Source organism: Gekko japonicus, unplaced genomic scaffold (genome assembly GCF_001447785.1).
Source record: "Gekko japonicus isolate JY-2015 unplaced genomic scaffold, Gekko_japonicus_V1.1 scaffold16, whole genome shotgun sequence".
In the NCBI taxonomy this organism is placed as follows: Eukaryota; Metazoa; Chordata; class Lepidosauria; order Squamata; family Gekkonidae; genus Gekko; species Gekko japonicus.
The window spans coordinates 375,617-398,589 of NW_015169777.1; the positions used below are offsets into that span (position 1 = coordinate 375,617).

Consider the following 22,973-nt stretch of genomic DNA (forward strand, 5'->3'; position numbering starts at 1 on the left):
TGGTCATCTGGAGATCAGCTGTAATAGCTGGGAAATTTTCTGTAGGGGAAATGATGTGCTATGGCTGGGGAACACAGTGATTTCTGAGAAATCTCCAGGCCCCACAGGGAGATTGGCAACTCCAGTGACCATTTAAGGGAAGATTGGGATATGTATTTTACCTCAGGACACATTCAATGGCTCCCAACAGCAACAGCAAACTGTTTAGAATGTTAGAGGCAAAGACCAATCAATATGCAAATGATCTCTGTGTTCCGACTGGCTCTGTGTTCCGACTGGCTATGGGGGGGAGAGGAACAGAAAACTGTTTGGAATGTTGGAGGCGGCACTCAGGCAATGCAGCCAGTGCACAGGGACAGCTTCTGAGTGACACATCATGGAGCCAACTGATTTAGGAGCAAGTGGAATGTTCAGAAAGTGCCACCCCACTTCACAATTATATATAATGAGAGATATGTCTTTAAAGGGCGGAAGGGTAAAAAGATACAGTCTACCAGGTATTGTTCAGTATAGATGTTCCTTCAAACCATGGTATGGAAGACTGAAGTTTGCTACAGGTTCACATGCTGCTTCCACCCACCTTAGTTTCTCTTTAGAGATGAACACCATTTTGCCATAATAACCACACTGGCGAAGTATAATTAGCACTTGCTCTCCAAACCAGAATTAGAACCCATAGTTTAAAACAAGTTTCTGATTCTAGTTCAGAGGACAAGCCCTAATCATAGCTTGCTGATTTGTGTGTCAATTGTCTTAGCTATGGTTAGTGCCAAACTGAAAATGAATACTGAAAGGCCTCTACACAATCCTCCAAGTCAAGCTATCAAAACATCAAGCTATGATTAGAAGGATCACCTAAACTGAGCTTAAACACTGAGAGATCAACACTATCTATAAGGATAACAGAGGTATATAGCAATGTTTTTCAGTAGTGGTCCAATCAGTATAAAACATCTAAACCTTCAGATTCAAAATAGCAAAAAAACCTTTCATTCAGGAAAGTCTAACTGTTATGAAGATCTTGGCAAAAAGGCTAAGAAGTTGGAACAGCTGGGAGAACTCATCATACATCTAGGAGGCTCTGAACTGCTGGCCAGAGGACAGGCAAATAAGGACCAACTCAGGCCTGGTTCACCCTACCTCTTCCTCAGGGCCACAGTCCACAGACAGAGATCACCACGGTGGTCTTGGGTTTTTTAGTAGATAAAAGATTAGAAGTACAAATCCCAGTCACCAGCCACTACTTGATAACTCCCTCAGAAGAGTTCATAAATGAGCTGCATCAAGCAGAAGGCTCTGCAAGCTATTCAGCCACATACTCATGTGTAGTTAAAGGCATACATGACTAAACCTACCAAATTAATTTGGGCTACAGCAACTAGCTGCAGGTCTGCAGTTCCCTGGCATGAAAAGGAGGTTTGAGTGCATCTTGTTAACAATAACCCCATTCCACCCTTTCACACTGCATAATTTGCATTATGATGAGCAATGCCTTTATTGCTGGATCAGCAAATAGAAGATAAGAACATAAGAACATAAAAGATGCCAATTTTGGATCAGGCCAAAGGCCCATCCAGTCCAACACTCTGTATCACACAGTGGCCAGAAATACCAGTGCCATCAGGAGGTCCACCAGTGGGGCCAGGACATTAGAAGCCCTCCCACTGTTGACCCCCCCAAGCACCAAGATGACAGAGCATCACTTGCCCCAGAGTCCCTATCTATACCTTGTGGCTAATAGCCACTGATGGACCTCTGATGGATCTTTGAGACCATTTTTTCTTTACCTGTAATGGGTTTGGGTTTGTTCTCCAAGTTGTTCATAGTGGTCCCTGCAGTGGGAGGTGCTGTGGAAGTGCAAGTACTCTTCTTTCCCTTCACACCGTTGCTCATAGTAACCCCACCAGCCATCCCAGCTAATAGATCATCACTGCTCTTTGTCTGGACAAGAGGATAAATAATGTTATATCTAAGTCACTAGTAACCAAAAAAATTGGCATCCCACATATGGTTAGTTAATAAAAAGCAATGGCTCATTAACAACTTATACATGATATTATACATGATGCACATGTACAGACTGTGCAAGATTTATTTGCATTAAAAGTATCTTTAGTTGCATTATTAAAAAAGTATGCCATATTTAAAGTGAAGCAAGCCGGATGATGCTACTACACTGAAAAGAGTTCTGAGTCAGCCTCGGTCATATGTACCCCTACTATGACCTGACAAAATACAAGTGCAACCCAAAGAATTCTTGACATAGCATCATTTTTTGTGATTATGGTATCACTGTTTTTGTTGCCAGATGTATCCCTATGCAAGTGACTCCTGGAAAAGCCTTTTCACATGAGTTTGCATCTGAAGACAATCAGGACTGATTCTGTATAGGAGAAACCAGACCTGAGCCACTCCACAATATCCCAAAGAAGTTAGTACCTGAGATACGGCAGTCTTACTACCCCACTGAAGGATCAAGTACACAGACTAGGGTTGCTTCTGGATGTTGCACTGCTAGTGAATTCATATAAATACCTGCTGCATCATCCTTTATCAAATGTATGCTACATACAAGTGAAGACCTTCACTTTAACTGTAGGGTTTAGGAGTGTGCAATCAGACCTTGCCTATCTAATAAAATGCCTGCTATTTCAAGTACTGGGTCAGCAATATCCAATAGCATAAAAGACCCCCCCCCAAATATTCCTGATGCTTCCACTCCCAAAAATATTGGAATTGGGAATAATGTCAGGGAGGCAGCAGGAGTAGCGAGGAAGAGGGAAGAGAGAGACACCATGCTTCCCAGCTGGGCCACAGAATAATAGCCCCTTTAAGCACCATTTAAACTTTAAAGGACCATTAGTTTCAATTGAAAAATAATAATCCAGAGGTGAAGTCCACCATCTCTTTTCATTCAAAAATATTTTCTCTTTAAAAGGCCAACGTGCTATGGCTCATCTGAGGAGCATTCCCCCAACCCCGCTCCTGCTGCCCAAGGAGGGTGGCAGGTTGATAGAGCTTCAACAACTTTAAACAGCCATTATTTTCAATGGGTGGTAGACCTGGCCTCCAGAGTTGGGAAAGCCATGTATACTGCCATTGAGGCCCTTTAAAGTTTAAAGCCTCCATCTGAGAGCTGGGCACCAGTTTCCTCTCCCTCCCTCCCTCCCTTTGATCCCATGGAGGGGAGGCTCTTTAAAAACAGTAATTTTTGTTTTCCTTTTCTATGTTCAGAAATGGCATGATTATAATTTCCACTACATTGGGAGCATTGTTCTGATACTAAAACTGAATTTTTCCTGACACAGCTTTCTGGAACAATAACAATACTCCTGATATTTAATGAAAATGGTCATCATGCCCTTCCCGACTTTCCAATATGGCATTAAAACGATAATTTTTGAAGTACACACCCCTAGCATGGACCAAGCAGTAATTTCCCATGCCTTTGTAACACCAAAGAATAATCACTGCAAAATACTTGAATTGAGGGTGGGGAAGAGCTGCTCCTAAAGAGTATGTGAACACTTCAACTGGTACAAAATGCAGTAATCCATCTCTTGCCAGAGTTTGGGAGATACGACCATAGTCAGTCTTATGCTTGAAACCCTGGAATATGTAAAGGTGTTTTGCATCAACTATTTTTCAGGGAACACCTGACCAGGTATGCCTTGAGAAACAAAGGTAAGGAACCCATCCTCAAGGGAAGGAAGGTAGGTCAGGATTTGAGGAGGGATTGCTGCGGTAACCCAACTTTATGGAACCAACTTACAATTGAAGACTACCTTACCATTTATTGCAATATATTTTTAGTTAGACACAATGTTTAAGTTGTTCTGAATTACATGGAAGTTTTATTCTAGAACTTTTAGCAGTGATTTACTGATGGCATTTCAGCCATACTTTGTTTGCAATGTATGTGTTGTGTTCTATTTTTAAGTGCCATCAGAAGCTTTTGAAAACTGTGTCAATAGTGTTAACTGACATAAATTGTGCCTATAAAATGGAATCTTTTAATGCATTCCATCAGAAACACAATCTTTTTTCTTCCCACTGTAATTATGCAGTGCCATCTTTATAAATATAGCCCTTTGTCTGTAGGAAAAGGTTTAAGAAAGTCTGTCTTTTATTTGCATTATTGGTAGCTGAAAACTTCTAATATATTATCTATTAAGGAAAGGATGCATGGTGTCTACTAAAAAAACTAATGGTTCACAAAGACAAAATGAAGCTAAATGAACATGCTTTGATAATTTCTGGCTTGTCTAGCAAAACTGACAGCTTGTGCCAGCAAATCCAAGCTTGTTCAATCTTACTGCCAATTGTCTGCATTGCTACCACACCTAGTATGAAGAATATGCTAAGCAGGTTAATTATAGATATACCACGTAGGTAACAACTGTGCATTACTGAGCCAAATAGGTCAAGTTGTAAAAATTGTAGTATGATTCAGCTCGGAAAAATCTACACTGAAAACATTTAATTAACATTAGTCATGCTTCAGGCTGGGGCTTTCAAATGCTAAAACTATTGAAACAGCTCAAGAGCTTTCTCTCACTATATATACACACTCTTCCTTCTGTAACACCCCCCTCATCTCATGAGCAGGGAAGCAGTTCTCAGGAACATGATGGACAGGTGAGGGAGAAAGCCACTTTTGTGAAACAGATAGTAATAAGTAGGCAGAAACACAATGTGGCATACCTTGGGTGTGAAAATTGTAATTTTTTCCTGTGATGTTCAAAGTTGGGAAACAAAAAAGTCTATGAACTCTACTCCTGTCCTAAACAAAGCCACGGTTTATTTTCAATCTTGCAAAGAATGCTTCTAGTCCAGATTACCACTTCCACAGCCAGCCAAACAGGTTTTTCTAGGCTACGGTAATGTTAGTATTTTACAAAAAACAAGAAGAGCTTATGACAGAGCAGGCAGAACTGGCTGAAAATTTATGTAAGAACAGCAGCCAATAAGTGAAAACTGCTTTTACATCTAATAGTTTGACCTCTCAGCTTCCTGTGTTTCAACACAGGCTTTTCTGACTGCATTCGGATATCATGAACAAACTAAAAGTCCTCAGGTTCATGCATTCCCTCCCCTTGAGCACCATTTTATTCTTATTACATTTTAATGTTGCTTTTCTTCCAAGGCACTCAGGGTGGTGTAGACAATCGTCTACAGTGAGTGACAGGCCCAAGGGGAATTTCACAGTGGGAATCCAGGTCTCCTCACTTGCATACATTCTAACCACTGCACTGCAAGGACTATAGCTTAGAAATAACCTCAATTTATTGTGATGTCAGAATCTGGCATTTTAATGAACTGCAGTTTGTTAAACTGCAGGGCCTGGCGTAATGTGGTCCATGGAGTCGTGAAGAGTCGGACTCGACTGTGCGACTGAACAACAACAAAACAAGTTTGATTTTTACCCATGAAACAGGATTGTAAATCATGAATTAATCCTGATTTAGAACTTTGGTTTATAGACAAGAAACAAACCACAATTTGTTAAAAGGATCGATTCAAATGTCACAACGATTTTTGTTTTAGTTCCAAAACTTTAACCTGAACGAGGCATGTGAAGGGAGGACAGGGTAGAGACTTCCTGCCTCATTCCTGTCAGAAACTATCAGTAATACAGCCATGGTATGAGATGAACCTATTAACTGTGATACTAGGGATCAGAAATATGTTACAGAAATATAGATAAAATAAGTTTCTCTACAGACATTCTCTATGAGACATTCAATTAAAAAGTATCTCTTGAAGAGGTCTGCATTTTTGAAAGGTAGAAATATGCAGGCACTAAACTGCATAGAGACCCTTTTAGAGCAGTAGCATGACAGAGGATCAAACAATTGTTAGCATCATTTACAAACATTCCTCCTGCAAGGGAACGCCTATGTAGGCTTAATTAGTTTGCCATTCCACAGCTTGCATAATATGAGAGTAAAAAGATGAATCACTGTCTAATATAGATTAAGACCAAGTTTTGTGCCTCCAATGAAACTATCTTAACTGCTTCTTTTAAGAGAAAAATATTCTGATTGTCAAAATTGGCTGATGGGTACCTGATGCTGCTTGACATCCAGGTACAAAAGAAAACAAGAACAAGAAAATGTATACCTGCAGCTGGCCAAACCGCCTCAGGGATGCATCATAACCCTTCTTATGTTAGCAAGACAGCTGGAAACTGTTAAATAAGCATTACAAACATCCTAGTCAGCTAGGAAGGGTTACTAATTTTATAACATCAACTCACGTCCACACCACACTTCTGCAGTAGACAGCTGAATATCAGTTTTGCACCAATGTGCAAACTGCTCTAACAAGTCTGTATATCATGTGGTCACACTGCCAATGTCTGCAGGGACACAGCGCTGTGTCCTGAAGCCTCCTCCCCCTTCCTAACACAATGAAGTGGAAACAGTGAGAAATAAAATCTTACCCATCACATGCCAACTTGTACTAAATAAGATAGAAAATGGAGGTTTTATTGTTAGAGTAGGCATATTTCTACTTTTCAAATAAAGTGGAGAAAGCACGGCACTAACAATGTAACAGTCCAAGCATTACACAGAATTCAAAAATGATCAACTAATAATGATTAAATTCTTCTCTGTAAGTCCCCATTTACAAGGCTTAGGTAACAGTGTAGGCTCTGTTTTTTGGTTCCATTCCTTCAGTTTCTAAAGCAAAAGACAATTGTTTCAGCTAACAGTGGAGAATGGTTGCCTTACAAATATTGATATGTAAATGAAAGCCCTGTACAGAACGAAGGCTACAATAACACATGAATACCTGCAGCCTGACATCTTGCCTGAGCTTTAAAGTAATTTAAATAAACTTATTGAACCACTAAGTTCTTAAAACATCACAAAAACCCAAACCTATTAATCTATTGTGGCTGCATTTTTGGCTTGTGAGTAGAGAAATCCTTTAGCAAAAACATGTGTTACAACATTTAGATGCTATACCCTGTTTTCCCACTGTTTGTTCTACTTTATCGAAAAGTTGTACAATTTAATTAAAGAAAAAAAGGAAATACCTTCAATAATGCTGCTGTCCCAGTTTTTGAAAGTTTTGCTACTACAGATACTGTGGAACTGTTTTCTGATTTAACTTTTTCTACTGTTTGTATTTTACTTATCCCTGGGACTTTGGGTGCTGAACCAACAGTCCGGCTTGCTTTCTTCATTCTTGGCTACCTGTTTGTCAGGCATTTACAAACAAGTCTGGAAAGAAAGAAATGACAAAAATGTTACAAAGAATACATGGTATTTCTACAGCACAGTATCCTTGGACCCAATGTAAACCTGTAACATAAGCTCCATTCCACAAATACCCCAACACAACTCCAACCCTTGCGTACAAGCTCAACAAACAACATTTTGTTTCTGATAAAAATATACATCATGGTAATGAGCTCAGAGCCTGTTTTTTGGCCCTGGAAAAGTATATCTAGTTTTCTCCTTGCCCCAATCTTGGGGCATATATTTCCATGACCATGCTTCATACTACTTAAACTACTGTGCTGCAACTGCTTGTCCATGTTAAGATTCTGTGAGAAAGTTTAACACTCAAATATTACAAAAAACAAGGATTCTGCCAATGCCTTTGGCAAGGCAAATGCTATCCTTTTGTAAGTGTATTATCTGGAGCCAAGTCGGCACACCTAAGCTTACATCATTTCCCAACTGCATTTGCAATTATTTAATGTAAATATGCAATTAACTCAGATAAGTAATGTAGAATTTATTCACTAGGGTACAATATGAACAACACAAATCAAAGTTAGAGAATGCTAATTAGGAAATATTACTAACTTTTAGAAAAAGATAGCAAAATCTAATTTTGTAAGTTTATCTACAGTACTGCACATAGAAGGGGGGGGGGAAATCTGAGGATCAACAACAAAATAAAATAATCACCAGTACGCACTTTCCTTGAGGGTAAACAATTCCCAAATTAAGGCAGTGTAAATTATTGATAAGTAATACGTTTAGGAACCTTGTGGCATTTTAGAGCTAATAGTGAGTTGCAAGGAGATAGCAGGGCCTCTCTTTTTGGACTTTGCTTTCTAGTTGCTTGAAAAGGAAAATGGGGTGGAGTTTCTGTATTCAGTCTTCCTCCTATCATTTGGGTCCCTCTTGGCCCACTAATTCCTACAGACTGGCCATATATCCTCTGTGAGAAGAGGGTAGAGGCTCAGTTTGTGCAAGGAGTGTGTTCTCTGGCCAAATCAGGGTCTGAGCCAAGCCCCAGAAGTGTAAGAAGCAATGGCCACTACATTTCTTTTCTCCTGGACCTGTGATATAGCCTATGTTACAGCCGAGTTTCTGCAGTAGCACACAGCACAACTGGGGCTTGGCTCATTCCTATGTGGAATGATGTGGAGGCATCAGGTGCATGGTCACCTCATGTACCCACATTACTAGTGGAACCTAATGGTGCAGGCTTGCTGGGAAAACAGGGCTTCTTTTTCAACGAAGTGAACAACTGACTGGCATGGACACTGTTTACCATTATTATCTGAAGGACAAATTACTACTTTATGAAATGTTGGGCCATTCACAAGAAGAAGAACATGGCAAGAATCCAAAGGGCCACACATACCTCATGGCTTTTCAGGGACTGCCTTCCCACTACAATCACTTACAGGGCCTGAAAAAACATCCCTCAGAGATTCAGTGTGGCATGGGAACCTGCAGTCAAAAAGAGAAATCAGCAGAAATCTCCCACCTGTTGCACAAGATGCAGAACAATTTTTTTCAAGAGGTGCAGGACTATTTCTGCTGATTCTGCATTCTGGCTGTGTGACCCTGCATACCACAATTCCATGCTGTTTCTAAAGGTCATTCAGTCCCCAGAAGCAACTTTTCAGGACCTTGCACTGGTAGAAAAAAAACAGCAAAAGCTCCTTCTGTGAACTTACTTCATATGCAGTTCATATGAGCATAAAGTGGATCCAAAAGGTTACAGTATATTTATAAGAGTGTACCATTTCCAGAATTTGACAACCATTGATCTTGCAAGTGAATAAATGAGTACAAGTCAGACAATAAAGATGGCAACATTTAGTAAGCAGTGTCTCATCTATGACACACTTCTGTTTACCTGAGCGTCATCAAATAATCAAGACCAACATATTGCCTGTCTAGTGTCTTAATTAGTTTAGCAAAGTGAGAAAGATTGCATTATTTTCAGCTACTGCTGCTGTGAATGTCACTGTACTTTACATATATACATTTCATCGTATATGTTTGTAAAGAAATAGCACTCTGCACCTCTTATTTCACAGGTATCTGGCACCACCACTCACATTTTTTCTTTATACCCCCAAATCCTGGAAATTCTATATATACTGCCACAAAAGATGTACCTGATGAAGGAGACTGCAGTCCAAGAAAGCTTATGCTACACTATTATCTAACTGGTCTACACTACCCTACATGTATGCTACACTAAATCTAACTGCCACAAAACCACAAAACTCTTTTTAAAGTTTTTGCTATAACTATCTATCATAGCTATCACTCTGGAATAAAGCATTGAAGTATTTTTAATGCCTGATGAATGTCTCAAAAATAGCTCATACATAAAAACAGCCTAGTAAAGCAAAAAGGAAATAAAAAACTAAAGCAATAGAAAAGAACAAGAGTCGAGTTGCACCTAAAAGACTAACAAAATTTGAGGCAGGGTATTAGCTTTCGTGAGACACTGCACACTTCAGATACAGTTAGAAACAGCTAGTTTCCAGCTGTATTTGAAGAAGTGAGCAGTGACTCACAAAAGCTCATACCTGCCACAAATTTTGTTAGTCTTTAAGGTGCAACTCGACTCTTGCTCTTTTCTACTGCTACAGACAGACTAACATAGCTGCCCATCTTGAAAAACTGAAAACTGCCCAACCAGCTTTATTACAACCCAATGGATGAATTTGCAGAAAGGCATTGTGTTTTATGTAGAATATTAGTCTGGAGTGCACCTCACTTCAGTTCTGTTCACGCAAGTCTGTACATACTAGCATTTTTACACAAAAGAAAGATCACATTCAGTGAATGCCATCAGCTTCCTGCCATGGAAACACTTGGTACAATAGTCCCAAAACATATACTTTTGTCCATCTCCAGGCTGTCAAAAGCCATGTCCCCATAACACCCAAGACAGCATGGTTTGTGTGTTCTTACACAGAATGCTGCTGTGTCATGCTGGAGGGGTAATGGAGACTATGACAGTTTTGGTGGCTTTTTCTACAGCACTGGATCTTATTTGGGAGAAAGAACTTCCTAACTGGCACACCATTATCTGAATCCAAGACAGTGGCTCTCAGCTTTTGTCAACTAATCTACTATGAAGGTTTCAACTGAGATAGTAAAATGAGAGCTTCAGCCTTAGGTCTAGCCATCCGTCCTATTACATGGTTCAAAAATTGAAAAGTAAAGGTCAAACCTACATTAAAATGGGAAAGCACCACAGCAAGTCATATTGCAACTAGTGACCCTCTAATGCAGGGGTCTCCAATGTGGTGCCCACTGACAACCTTTCCTGATGTCAAATGTTTTCAGAAAGTGGGCAGGGCCAGGTGAGGCTTTTGCCCAACAAGGCTTCTGATTGGCTGTGCAGATTTTTAAAAATGTGGCATTGGCAGCAGCTGCAACCACAGCACAATGATCTTCACTGCATGACTGAAGGTAAGCCGCAACAACTATTCTGTGACTGGCTCTGTCTCCTTTGGCAGCCATTTTGCGATTGTGCCCATCGCATTGGGTCAGAATTCCAAAGGTACCCACAGGCTCAAAAAGATTCAGAACCCCGCTCCAGGGTGGATTTGATTTAAATCACTAGTCAGTAATACTATAGTTAAATTATGGTTTTCTACATAAAGACTCATTCTTGCTGGTATAATCTTAAGTGTTCGCATTTTGCATGCCTGCCTGCCTTACCCATAGGTAGATGAACATCATTAAAGTATTCTCAGACAGGGTCTCTTTTATGGCCTGCTGCCATTATAAGTTTTCTCCTCCAGGGAGAAAATAACATGATAAACCTCAAGCTATACACACAAAGATCCCAAGACGTGTGAAGTGTTCTGCTCAAAAGGCTTCATTTTCATTTTTACTGCTTGCCCCTCCCTCCTCACTATTAGCTCCTTGCTCAGATCTATTCCACTCCAAGCAATCTTCTATTCATTGAACTTCTTGAAATTTAGCACTTAAGAGGTAAGGGGTTGATTCTGTGTACATGGATTTGCAGAGGAACAATGGGATTAAGGTCTTTTTCTCAACTCTGTATGTTTATTTTATAACATTTTTGCTGTAAAGAAGTTTTCAGAACTGTACAACCAAGCATCTGTGATAATATCTTCTAGATAGAAAAACTGCCCAAAATAAACTTACAGAAACCTCTGGGGGGAGCGTGACATTGTGATTAATGGAATTCAGTTATCAAAAACTTTAAACAGCCTCATGTTATAAATTAAAAAGTAATCCATATGTCTTGATGAATAACCTTTGGACAATAATGTATCTTAAACAGCACACTATCTTTAGACAGATTTTTCCTCAAAAAGTATTCTATTTTTTAAAAAATCAAATTTAAATTTAAAAAACTGATTTAAATTTTTTAAAAATTTAAAACTGATTTAAAAAAAAATCTTTGATTTTAATTCACCCTGCTCCCTCTAATATTATTAATGCACCCTGACTCAATTCAAATGTCACGCTCTCCAATCTCCATGCTTTGTGTCCCTTCTTTCCTTCCATATGCAGATTCCTTTCCTTCCTTCCATTTCCTACTTGCTCTGTTTGCTATGAACCCGAAATTATGTTTAACCATAAAGTGCTCCCAAAGCATTATTTGAAATGGGTTACAAACCATGGCTTGTGGGCAATTTGCAATTAGAAATAAGTGTAATCTTCCTCCTTAGAGTATTGCAGCAATCTGTTATATAGGTCAAATTTGGAAAGGAAGGAGGAAGTCCATACATGAGAGATAAAAAGAAAGATGCAAAGATATGGCATGTTACTGATCCCCAAACCATGGCTGAAAAATCAGAGAATGTGAATTGAAAACAAAGTGTGAGTATGTTTTGAGAGAGATACAAACATACATGACTGCAAAAACATTAACACAATGAGGCAATAAAGATGCGATCTTGAGGTTTCAACTCTAATGAACAACACAATTAGAAACTCTCCCATTCTGACTCCGAATATACCTTGGAAAAATACACTGCATCAGTTTTCATGGAGAGTTACCCTTTTTATATGCCAAGAATGGCAGCCAGCCAGCCACAGAGCCAAGTCAAACTGCTTAAAGTATCTGGAGAGAAAATAAACATCTTTCACCTTTATTGCTTCTAACTGAATTCAAAATTTAAATTTGAAGTCTGAAAATCAAACATCACTTCTGTCTTTCTGTACAGAGTTTCAAATGACATCAGTGTTACCGCTATATTTAAAAATCGCAATCCAGACTTAATAAATTCATATGGGAAAACAAGAAGTCCAGACTAAGCTGCAACCTTTCAATACACTCCAAAGAATTAGGAGGGGTAGGTTACCCTAATCTTGCTGCTTATTATGAGGCACCTCAGCTTAAAAACTTGCTTATTTCAATCCAGACTCCCATTAAAAATAGGTTCAAATTGAAGGATCTACTATATCCCGTAGACTTCTGCAGGAGATCATATGGAACAAACCCAAAAGAGAGAAAAGTTTCAGCATCTTTAAACTCCTTTCTAAATAGCAAATTGTATATTTGGGACAAAACAAGAAACTCTTTAGCTCCAGGAATATCCCCAGTAACGTCATTTCTTGGCCAACAATGTTTTCCCCCAGGTAAGAATCCAGAGACATCTATATATATAAAAGAAAGTCCCCTCACCATAAAATCAACGCCCAGGCCAAACCGCTGGACCTAGGACACCAAATTCGGGGAGAGCGCTCTACTGTGGCGTAGGTGCTCGCTAAGAAGGGATTTTTAGAAATTCGACCCCTAAGTGGGTCAAAAGGGGGGAAATGTGCTCCCCCCATTGATTCCTATGCGCCTGCCAGGCAGCTGCCTCTCTGCACTCCCCACTCTCTGATTGGTCAGCTGCTAAGCTCAGCATTCTGAGGTTAAATAAACAATTACAGGGGACTGCAGAGATCTAATGACAGTTGAGGAAATCAGGAGTGGACAACCACCGTTGAGGTGAAGCAAAGCTGCTGGCCCAGCCTCCCTATGGCTTCAAACATGCTCCCCCCTCCTACACCTGACAGGCAGTTGTCTGTCAAGTGCAGCAGCAGTTGCAGGGTGCTTAAAGCCATGAGGGAGCCTGCCCCAGCAGTAACGCCTTTGTGATCCTGCCAGCCCCGCCTCCACAGTGGCTTCTAATACTCCTCCCTCCTACACTGGACAGTCCACATCACTACTCCCTCACAACAACTCCCCCTCACCTCTTCCTGCCCCCAAGAAAGCTCCTGGCAAACATCGAGCCAGATACACCAACTCTACAAGGAGGAGGCAATTTAGGAATACGGCAAAGACTTTTGCACATAGTACTCCTGCAGTGCACTGAGCTGCGCAGGCCAAGTACCAGCAAGATCACCCTGAGGTGCTCAGAACACAGTCTTCATATGAGCAAAACAATCCAGGAACACAAGTAGAGAGGCCTTCACTTTTGTGGAAGGTGGCAGGAGTTGACTTAACAGACAACTGCTTCTTAAATGAACAGTTCTATGTTGCCTGCTCCAGAGTGAGCTCATCAAGCAGCCTGGTGATCCTAGCACCTGAGGGCAGAACCACCAATGTGGTATACAGAGAGGTCCTTCAGTGTGTGTGTGTGTGGGGGGAGTACGTATGTCTCACTTAATTTCTTACACTACAATTTTCTCCACTAGAATTCCTACAACAAATGTCACATTTCAAACTTTAAATCATCAGTATTATAACTGGATTTAAGGAACTTAAATACCGTAGCGAAGCATGGGTATCAGACTAGTATACAATATAGAGGAAGCGTCACATCTTACATGACATCTCTAGAAAGAGCCAAATTTTACCTAAAAGTCAATTAGAACACAGGTATAAATTTTCTATTACTTGGTTTCAACATTATCAGCCCCATCACTTAAAAAAGAACTCAGTTATTAGCTCCCAGTCCCCAAGAGATCTTACTTTTTTCGAGTCCCTATTAGTAAGTGGCAAATCAGAAGGAACTGGACTAATCTATAAACAACTACACCACAAATTCTGGTCAAAACCAGCTTCATTCGAGGGTGCTTGGCTACAAGAAAACTTTAAACGGAAAGCAATGGAAAAATATTTACTCTTCCCACATATATATAACCAAGGCACTCAATATTAAAATTCAAGCATATAAGTTATTGACTAGATGGTACATAACACTGTTAAAACTCCACCACATCAACTCATCCAATGACCCTCATTGATGGAAAGGCTGTGGTGATATAGGAACATTCCACCATTGTTGCTGGAGCTGCCTGAAAATCCAATCTTTTTGAGAAATGATAATAAGAAACATTAAGAAAATCACAAATTACTCAGTCCCTTTACAACCAGAAACAATTTTATTAAGAGACTGGTCGAACAACTCTATACCTACTTTATGTAAAGAACTGATAACACGACTCAAAGAGACGGGACATGGTGGTCATGGGAGATTTCAATTACCCAGATATCTGTTGGAAGTCCAACTCTGCTAAAAATGAAAGGTCCAATAAATACCTGACTAGTCTTGCTGACAACTTCATTTTCCAGAAAGTGGAGAGGGAAACAAGGGGTTCCCTTTTTTAACTATGTTTATCTGGACTTTATGCACTTTCAAAGAAATACATCTCTTTCTCATTTCATTAGGTTATAATAGATACTATTTTCTTGTCTAAAATATTGGTGAATATTTTGAATATTTTAAAACAAACAAAGCCATTTCATTTCTTTGTACTGAAATATATGTTTATGAACTGTTGTTCATATGTTGCTGTTGTGAACTGTTATGAACGGATACAAATGTTAATGCAACTTCCCCCCCATATATTTTTAAATATTAAAATAAAAACTTTAAAAATATGTATCTAATTCTCACCATGGCTCCATTTGTGAATACAACCCAGAGATTGGAGCCATAGACAGACAAGGTAGATCATTTTACAAACCTGAGAAAAGCCCCAGGTTTGCAGGAAAAAAATGAAATCTTGAAAAAAAATACACTGGGGGTTTAACCCCCACCAAGTAATAGAAACAGAGTCTGTATGTTCAAGAAAGGAGATATCAGTGGCCACTGTGGGGGTTGCTAGACAACAATAAGACTTCAAACTTGGTTTCTGTCAGTAAAAGGCTAGGGGAAGGCCCTTTCCAGGGTTGTTTCAGCTTCCCAGACCATCTTTGATCCCCTTCTTCCTGTCCTGGAGGGAGGACTCACTGGGGCCAGGCCCAGCAGCAAGCACTGGGCAACCTGCTACCATGTGATTTGTGCATCTCATCTACTGGCTGAATAGATGCCACACAACTTGTATGGGCCAAGCAGCCTCCATACAAGTTGTGCAACTTGGCCGGTACCAGCAGCGGTCATCACACAATTCACCCAAGTGACCTGCTATCACACATCTTTTGTAACTTGGCCAGAATTTCCCCAGGGAGATGCTGCCTGTGACAAAATGGCTGCCAGGCCTTAAAATGGATACCAGCCTGGTAGTTCCTTACGTGTGTGGGGAAGGTACTCCATAGGGAACAATGGAGCTGCCATACCTCCCTGCCTACACTTCCCAGCAGCCTTGAGGGAAAGATCGGGACTGCGTGGACGGCAGGTTCCAGTGAGAGCACAGGTGGGACTCCTGTCACCAGAGACTCCGTGGGCAGTCCAGGCCACTACTGACCGTGGTGGAGAGCTAGGAGGGTGGCAGTGCTGGTGGCCAGTCCTGAACAGGAGGGCTGGAATTTCTCTCCTCAACAGGAGGGGGAAACGCAAATCCTGGCCTGAGGCCGCAATCCACTACAGAGGTAGAGAGGGTGTGTGGGTAGGGACAGAGGACTTGCGTTTTTATCCTGTTTATTTTCTGTGCCCCAGTTGTGTTGAAGTGCCTGTGTTTATTTTCTGTGCTCAATATGTATATAGTTAAATAAATATTCCTTTTTTGAGTTAAAAAGCCTGGTGTGCCTTAACCACATAGTCCTCCCCGCTCTGCACGTTACCAGGGGCAAAGGGAGGCCAGGGAACACAAACGGGCCTAAATCTGAGGTGTTGCCAACTCTCCAGGGGGTGCCCAAAGATCAAGGTACCAATTTCCCAAGGTGGGGAATTTAGCCAGAGGGGTCTCACTGTCCCTCAAGGAAGGCGGTAACTTAATTCAGTGAGTGGTGGCAGCGTTAATAAAGAGAAATAGTCCCACCAGGCAGGGTGGGAAGGCCAAAACAGGGGCTTGTGAGCCACAGGACGGCACCTCAGTCTCCCAGGGCTGAGGGCGGCTCCCCGTTTCGCCACACTGCCAGGGGAGGGAAGGAGGGAAAGCTGAGAGCCAGTGTGGTGTAGTGGCTAGAGTGTCAGACTGGGATTTGGAAATGTTGTTGTTGTTGTTCAGTCGCACAGTCGAGTCCAACTCTTTGCAACCCCATGGATCACATCACGCCAGGCCCTCCTGTCTTCCACTGTCCTCTGGAGTTTGCTCAATTTCATGTTCGTTGCATCGGTAACACTGTCTAACCATCTCATCCTCTGCCGTCCCCTTCTTCTGTTACCTTCAATCATTCCCAGCATCAGGGTCTTCTCCAGTGAGTGCTCCCTTCTCATTTGGTGGCCAAAGTATTTGAGCTTTAGCTTCAGTATCTGTCCTTCCAGGGAACAGTCAGGTTTGTTTTGGAAAACTCAGGTTCAAATCCACATTCTGCCATGTAAGCTTGCTGGGTGGTCTTGGGCCACACACAGCCTAATTTACCTCACAGGGTTGCTGTGAGGATAAAATGGAGGAGAGGAGAATGATGTAAGCTGCTTTGGGTACCCACTGGGGAGAAAGGTAAGATATAAATGAAGTAAATAGTCAATAAATCTGAAGCCTTGGGGCAGATAAAAGAAAAAGTGGTTGGTGAGTGGGAAGAAGAGAAGGAAACAGGAAAAGGATAGATGAATGGGGGATGCCAGGAGGTGAGAAAGAGGAAGTAGTGTGGGGAAGAGGATACAGGGGACAATGAAGTGACCCATACAAGTCCTTCCAAGTTTTCCACTTGTAAAGTTTATAATAAAATACATATGGATCCAGGCCACTATAATCTCAAGGATAAACTATTGTAATGAAGAATAATAATTGGATTTATACCCTGCCCTTTACTCGTAGTCTCAGAGCAGTTTACAATTTCCTTCCCTTCCTCTCCCCACAACACAAACCCTGTGAGGCAGGTGGGGCTGAGAGAGCTCTGAAAGTACTGCTTGAGAGAACAGCTCTAAGAGAACTCTGACTGACCCAAGGTCACCCAGCTGGCTGTATGTGGAGGAGAGGGTGTCCTTCCCTCTCCCCTTCATGGTGAAAAAAGCAAGAAAACAATGTGGGAGAGGGGGAAATGAGTGCACTCTATTTCTTAGAGCTTCCAAAATCTCCCCATTGCTGGCCTGTGCAGAAGCCATGTGAGACTGCACAATGAACTCTGTGTAATATAGCTTGAGAACCTCTGTTCTGAACCTTTACATTAGGATGGCTTAATCAAAAGAGGCTGATTTAAATCAGTGGATAAATCAATAATTTAAATCAAGCATTTCCATTATTTAGATACTTCCCAAATAAGGCTCATAATCTGTTACTATAACCATTTAACTTAAAAAATTGATTTTTATCCACTATAGCTGACATACAGAACCCTTGTGATTTTAGTAATTAAATGCCTCAAAGATTTTCTCACAGCAATCAATATGCTCCTTGTGAGATGGCAGAATACCATATCTAGAACTAATGATCTGGGGCATGTAAATTAGTGCATAAGGAAAAGATGGGTATGTATTTATTACTAGTTTGCAGTATAGTAATTTAGTTTAACAAGAAGCTAGTGACATCGGAAGGACAAACATTTAATAGCAGATAATAAATGGGACAGAGTACTCCTAGAAACTCATTCCTTTCATCTCATGCAAGAACAAATTTCAACTTCTTAAGTCATTTTACATAAAGCAACACTGTGAATCCACAGTTTAAGGGGACTGGCCAGGATTTCTTAAAAAACAACAACTATGCTTTCCATATTACAAGATTTCAGCAAGAAAAATACAAACCAATCAGCAAACCTATTTTATTTCTATTTCTCAGTTCACACCCCCGTAATTTCCCAAATTGTGCTGACATTGCCTCTAAACTTAACTTTGTCGGGCACACACTAAAATGGATTACAAATCCTCAGGAGTATAAGAACATACAAGCAGCATTCTGTTTCACATGGATGCCCCCAGAAAGCCTACAAGCAGGGCTGAGACCAAAGCCTCTACCAGCACTGGCATTCAGAGCGTTACTTCCTCTGAACATGGAGGTTCTATTTAGCTAAAAGCTACTATCAAGCTCACACCCGTGCAGTCCACCATCTTCAGCCAAACCCCATGATACAAACAGGGACTTGTAACAAGCCCTCTTAAAAGTACAGAGAATCAACTTTTTGTAAAGTGCAAAAAGAAAGATTTTTCTTTGCATTTAAAAACCAATCTTCTTTGAACTGGCAGAATACACTAATAAGGGCAGCATCAAATGGCAGCTTTTCAAACAGAGATCAAAAACAGGATTACTATACAGAATGCTCAGTAGTATGGGGTTACTAGAATACATTTTGTTAACTCTTAATGTCCCCTTGCTCCTGCTCAACAATAGAAACTGCTCTTAGTAGTTGGACTTGTACGGCAAAACTTAAAACCAGAAAGATAAATACAATCTGCAGGACTCCTTCAAGCCACTGTAAATTAATAACAATGTTTATTTTATTATCAAGTGATCTGCATTCAAATCAGTAATTGGCTTTCAAATGATGCTCTCACAGAAAGACCAAGGAAGCTACAGTTTGCTAAGTAAACATCAAACTTTTAACCAGCCACCTGCTCAGGTGACAAGGCATGAAAGTTAAGTTTTTTCTCTCCCATTCAGTTTAATCCAACCAGGATTTTTTTTTTTTGGTCCCCCAAAGGGGAATTTTTTTAAATTTGCATTTCTATAAACTACAAACTATAAAACTACAACGAAAGCAGGGTAGGGAACTACATACTATAGGAGAAAGTAAAGAAACCCCTCTAAAACCCAAGAGATGGTGATCTTAAAGGTAAAGGTTCCCTTGCTCGAAAGCCAGTCAAATCCGACTCTAGGGTTGTGGTGCTCATCTCCATTTCAAAGCCGAAGAGCCAGCGCTGTCCGAAGACGTTTCCGTGGTCATGTGGCCGGCATGACTAAACACCAAGGCTCACGGAACGCTGTTACCTTCCCACCGAAGTGGTACCTATTTATCTACTTGCAATTTCTTGCTTCCGAACTGCTAGGTTGGCAGGAGCTGGAACTAGAGACGGGAGCTCACTCCATCATGCGGCACCCGGGTCTCAAACTGCTGAACTACCGACCTTCCACAGCCTGCAGTTCAGCGTCTTAACCACTTGAGCCACTGCAGCTCCATGATGGTGATCTTACATACTACTTATTTTTAAACATTTAAATGTTATACGCTTATAATTTTAAGTAGTATGATGGTGATCTTACATACTACTTAAAATTATAAGCGTATAACATTTAAATGTTTAAAAATTATTTGAATGTGGTCATCAAATCAATTAAAGCTAACAATACGATTTTAAACACCTCTCCTTCTAACTTCTTACTAAAAACAATATAAGACTTATATCAATATAGTTTGGTGACTTTCAGAGTGTAATATCTTATTTTGTATGCTTTGTCTTTCTCAAATGATAGCTAGTCTTCGGGGCAGCCGCCCCTAGTTTAGAGTCTGAGTCTTCTTCTGAGAATGCAGCTTCTCCTTCTTCTTCACTGCCCTTGGTGCTGTCCTCTTTCTCCACTTCAACCTCTCCTGATGGACAACTATGTAGATGTAGAAATTTTCGTGCCTTTTCAACAGTGTCAATTTTTTCTTTTCCAGCCATAAATTTAAAAATTAACCCTTCAGGTACCAGCCATCTGTAGGGGATGTTTTTCTTTTGTAAAAAGGTCACTAAGTCTCTGTACTTTCTCCTTTTTCTTCTTCTTTCAAATGGAATGTCCTTTAATACTTTTATTTCTTTCTCTTTGATCTTCAAGGTGGTCCCATTTGCCGCTTTAAGAATTTGGTCTCTCACTTGTCTTCTCGAGAATCTAATAATCACTTCCCCAGGCTGAGTATTTTTCTTATATATTCCGGATATGATCTGTATATCAGATCTATTTCGCTTTGTAAAGTTTCCGTCTTTATATCTGCCATAGGTCCAAGTACCTCACACATAGTCTGTTTCAGATTCTCTGGTTTTTCTTCAGGAACATCTTGAAATCTTAGAACATAGCTAGTTCTTTTCATTTGCAGCTGTAACAGTTGAGACTCCTCTGTCAATCTCTTCTTTTCCCTCACCTGCAGTTGTTTTTTTAAGTTTTTTAGTGTTGGTATCCACTTTTTTTTACTTCTTGTTCCATCTTGTCTGTTTTTTTGGCTATCTCAGACAGTTGTAGTTGCTGTGTGTCAAGTTTGCTGTGTAATGCTACAACTTGCTCCAGCAGGGGTCGCAATGCTTCCAACAGCATCCTTTGTAACTCCGCAGTTGTGTCCTGTCTAGGAGAAGGACTCGCTGGCCCTGTATTTCCGGCAAGAAGTTTTGCTTTAGCTTGCTTGTCGTTCTCATCCTTCTTTGTCGGCTCCATCTTTGAGATTGTTTAGAATTCTTAAAAGTTATTACAGTCTCTGATTCTCTCAGCTCAGTTTAGTAAGTACTTATATGATTTTAGTTTCAGTCTCTCTTGCTTCAATCTTCCCCCCTTCCCTTGTTGCAGTGTTAAAATTCGTAGTCTTTTCTTATTGGGGGAGGGTTCCTCCCTCGCTTTTAAAGGGAGGGTTTCCGCTGCAATTTGGTGATTCTTGCTTAAAACTTTAAACTCACATTTCAGAGTTTTGCTTTTTTTTGTTCATTCCGCTGGATCACCAAATGCCTGATCCGGTGTGCTGCTCTTAGTTCCATTCGTGAGCTCTGCAGGAGGACCTTTGGGGCACCAGAACGCCTCAATCTGCCGGCTGCGTGCCGGGGGGAGAGGCGATCTTAATCCCCATGGCTAGGAGCTCATTCCCAGAGCTCCTGGGGAGCGCGTACATTCGCGCCCCCTCCTCTCCGCAGGCTCACGGTCCGCTTCCTCGGGAGCTACCGAGGATCGCGGCCGCCATCGAGAGCGCCAAAACCGGAAGTCCAACCAGGATATTTTAAATAATGATTCACAATTATATGGATTGCAATATTCTATTTTTTATATTCCTAGTTTATAAAGATATTGTCTTCTGTAATCATGTAAAATAGCCCATACAAAGTTATCTTTCATTTATTTTTGCTATTTCATTAATGGTTTTTGTTTGAGGTAAAAGAAGATGAATTAGGGAATACCAGAACTGTAATTCTTTGTGGCCATTGATTATTGTTATGGTCAAGGGCCAAACAAATAACCAGGAATTGAACAGGGAATTGAACACTGAACAAAGCCAATTTGGTCATGGTAGTGAGAATGTTACCAAAGCTATTGTTGATGTTGTAGAATGACAACTTGTTTATTGATTTATTACTGTGACACATATGACACATACATTTTCTACATTTGCTTTAGTCTCACTTTCAGCACACTAGCTGTATTTTGTTTTGTTATGGCTAGGCAAATAAAATGAACAGAATTTAATTAGGCTCTGTGCATAAAGGGAGATGGAAAGAACAAGGGCTGCACATGAACACAGTGACAAATTGCATTTGGACCCAATCTCAATTTGGTGTGAAGTCTGAATTCAGCTATAAACTCCTTGGCTGGCCTTAGGCTAGACAGCGTTCCTCAGTCTTGGCCCCCAGCCGCTTTGGGTCCCCACGAGGGAGAAAGGTGGGGCATAAATGAATTAAATTAATCTGCAAAGCAGATTAGCTTATCCGGTTGTTACTAGACTTGCTGAGATATAAAACATATAAAGCACTTTGAATACAAAACCTATTTACATTACTACTACTGACTACAATAAAGCCTCAGTGCCTTTCCAGCCAAATGTACAGTTTTTTTTAACACACTAAAAATTTAACAAAGCTAAAACACAATGGTGAGAAGTCAGATCAGCAAAATCTGCAAAAGTATTCACAACTAACAAACGTTTCCACTAACTATTTATCTACTTGGATGTTTCAAGGACCTAATATCCAAGCTTCTTTCCATTTGGAGTATGAGCATTAAAGTAAACATCGTACATGACACCCTAAATGCTGATATTTGTTCAAGCAGAAGTTTTTATGGACAATAACCCACTTTGTTATTTTCAGTACAGAGGTAAATATAATAAGAACTGGAAACAACAGAGTAACAAGGTCCAGTAGACTCCGGAAATTTCTATGCAAATATCATATGTATGCAAAATAAGCACAACAGCAATAATTGGCAACAGCATGGCTACTTCTGTTATGAAGGGACTCTACTTGTTTACATCTGAGATTCCATTTATTTAGAAAAAACTGCACTCCCTTTTCAATACTCGCGGCAGCTTATAAATAAAAACTATCGAGAAAACCAGCACCTCTCTACAGCACTTTCACAGAAAGGCCACAGGCTGCACCTCCTGCATTTCACAGCCTTTCCCTCCACTGTTGACATTTTCCTCTGGGACCATGCGCGTAATGAAACCCAACCACAAAGACTAACGTGTATCGCGACAAACGCTTGAGTAAATCAGCGTCCACTTCGTCAAGCCCGACAGCTTCGAAGGCTCTGCTTGTTCGCGAGAGAGCAGCCGGGGACAGCTTCCCCTCCCCG

At 40.6% G+C, this 22,973-nt stretch overlaps 1 protein-coding gene across 3 annotated transcripts in view; it reads right to left on the reverse strand.

Annotated features, from left to right (window-relative positions):
• The window catches only part of SPECC1L (sperm antigen with calponin homology and coiled-coil domains 1-like), a 77,647-nt gene that overhangs the window by 54,166 nt on the left and 508 nt on the right, over positions 1 to 22,973 (reverse strand). For 2 of the 3 annotated variants that reach the window (XM_015416715.1, XM_015416716.1), the window contains exons 2-3: positions 7,046 to 7,232; positions 1,788 to 1,941 (exon numbers count right to left, since the gene is read on the reverse strand). In XM_015416715.1, the coding sequence (XP_015272201.1) occupies positions 1,788 to 1,941; positions 7,046 to 7,195 (304 nt within the window). In that variant the 5' untranslated portion in view covers positions 7,196 to 7,232. Of the gene's footprint in view, positions 1 to 1,787; positions 1,942 to 6,123; positions 6,191 to 7,045; positions 7,233 to 22,973 lie in introns of those variants that run through there. The other variant, XM_015416717.1, reaches the window with a different exon arrangement.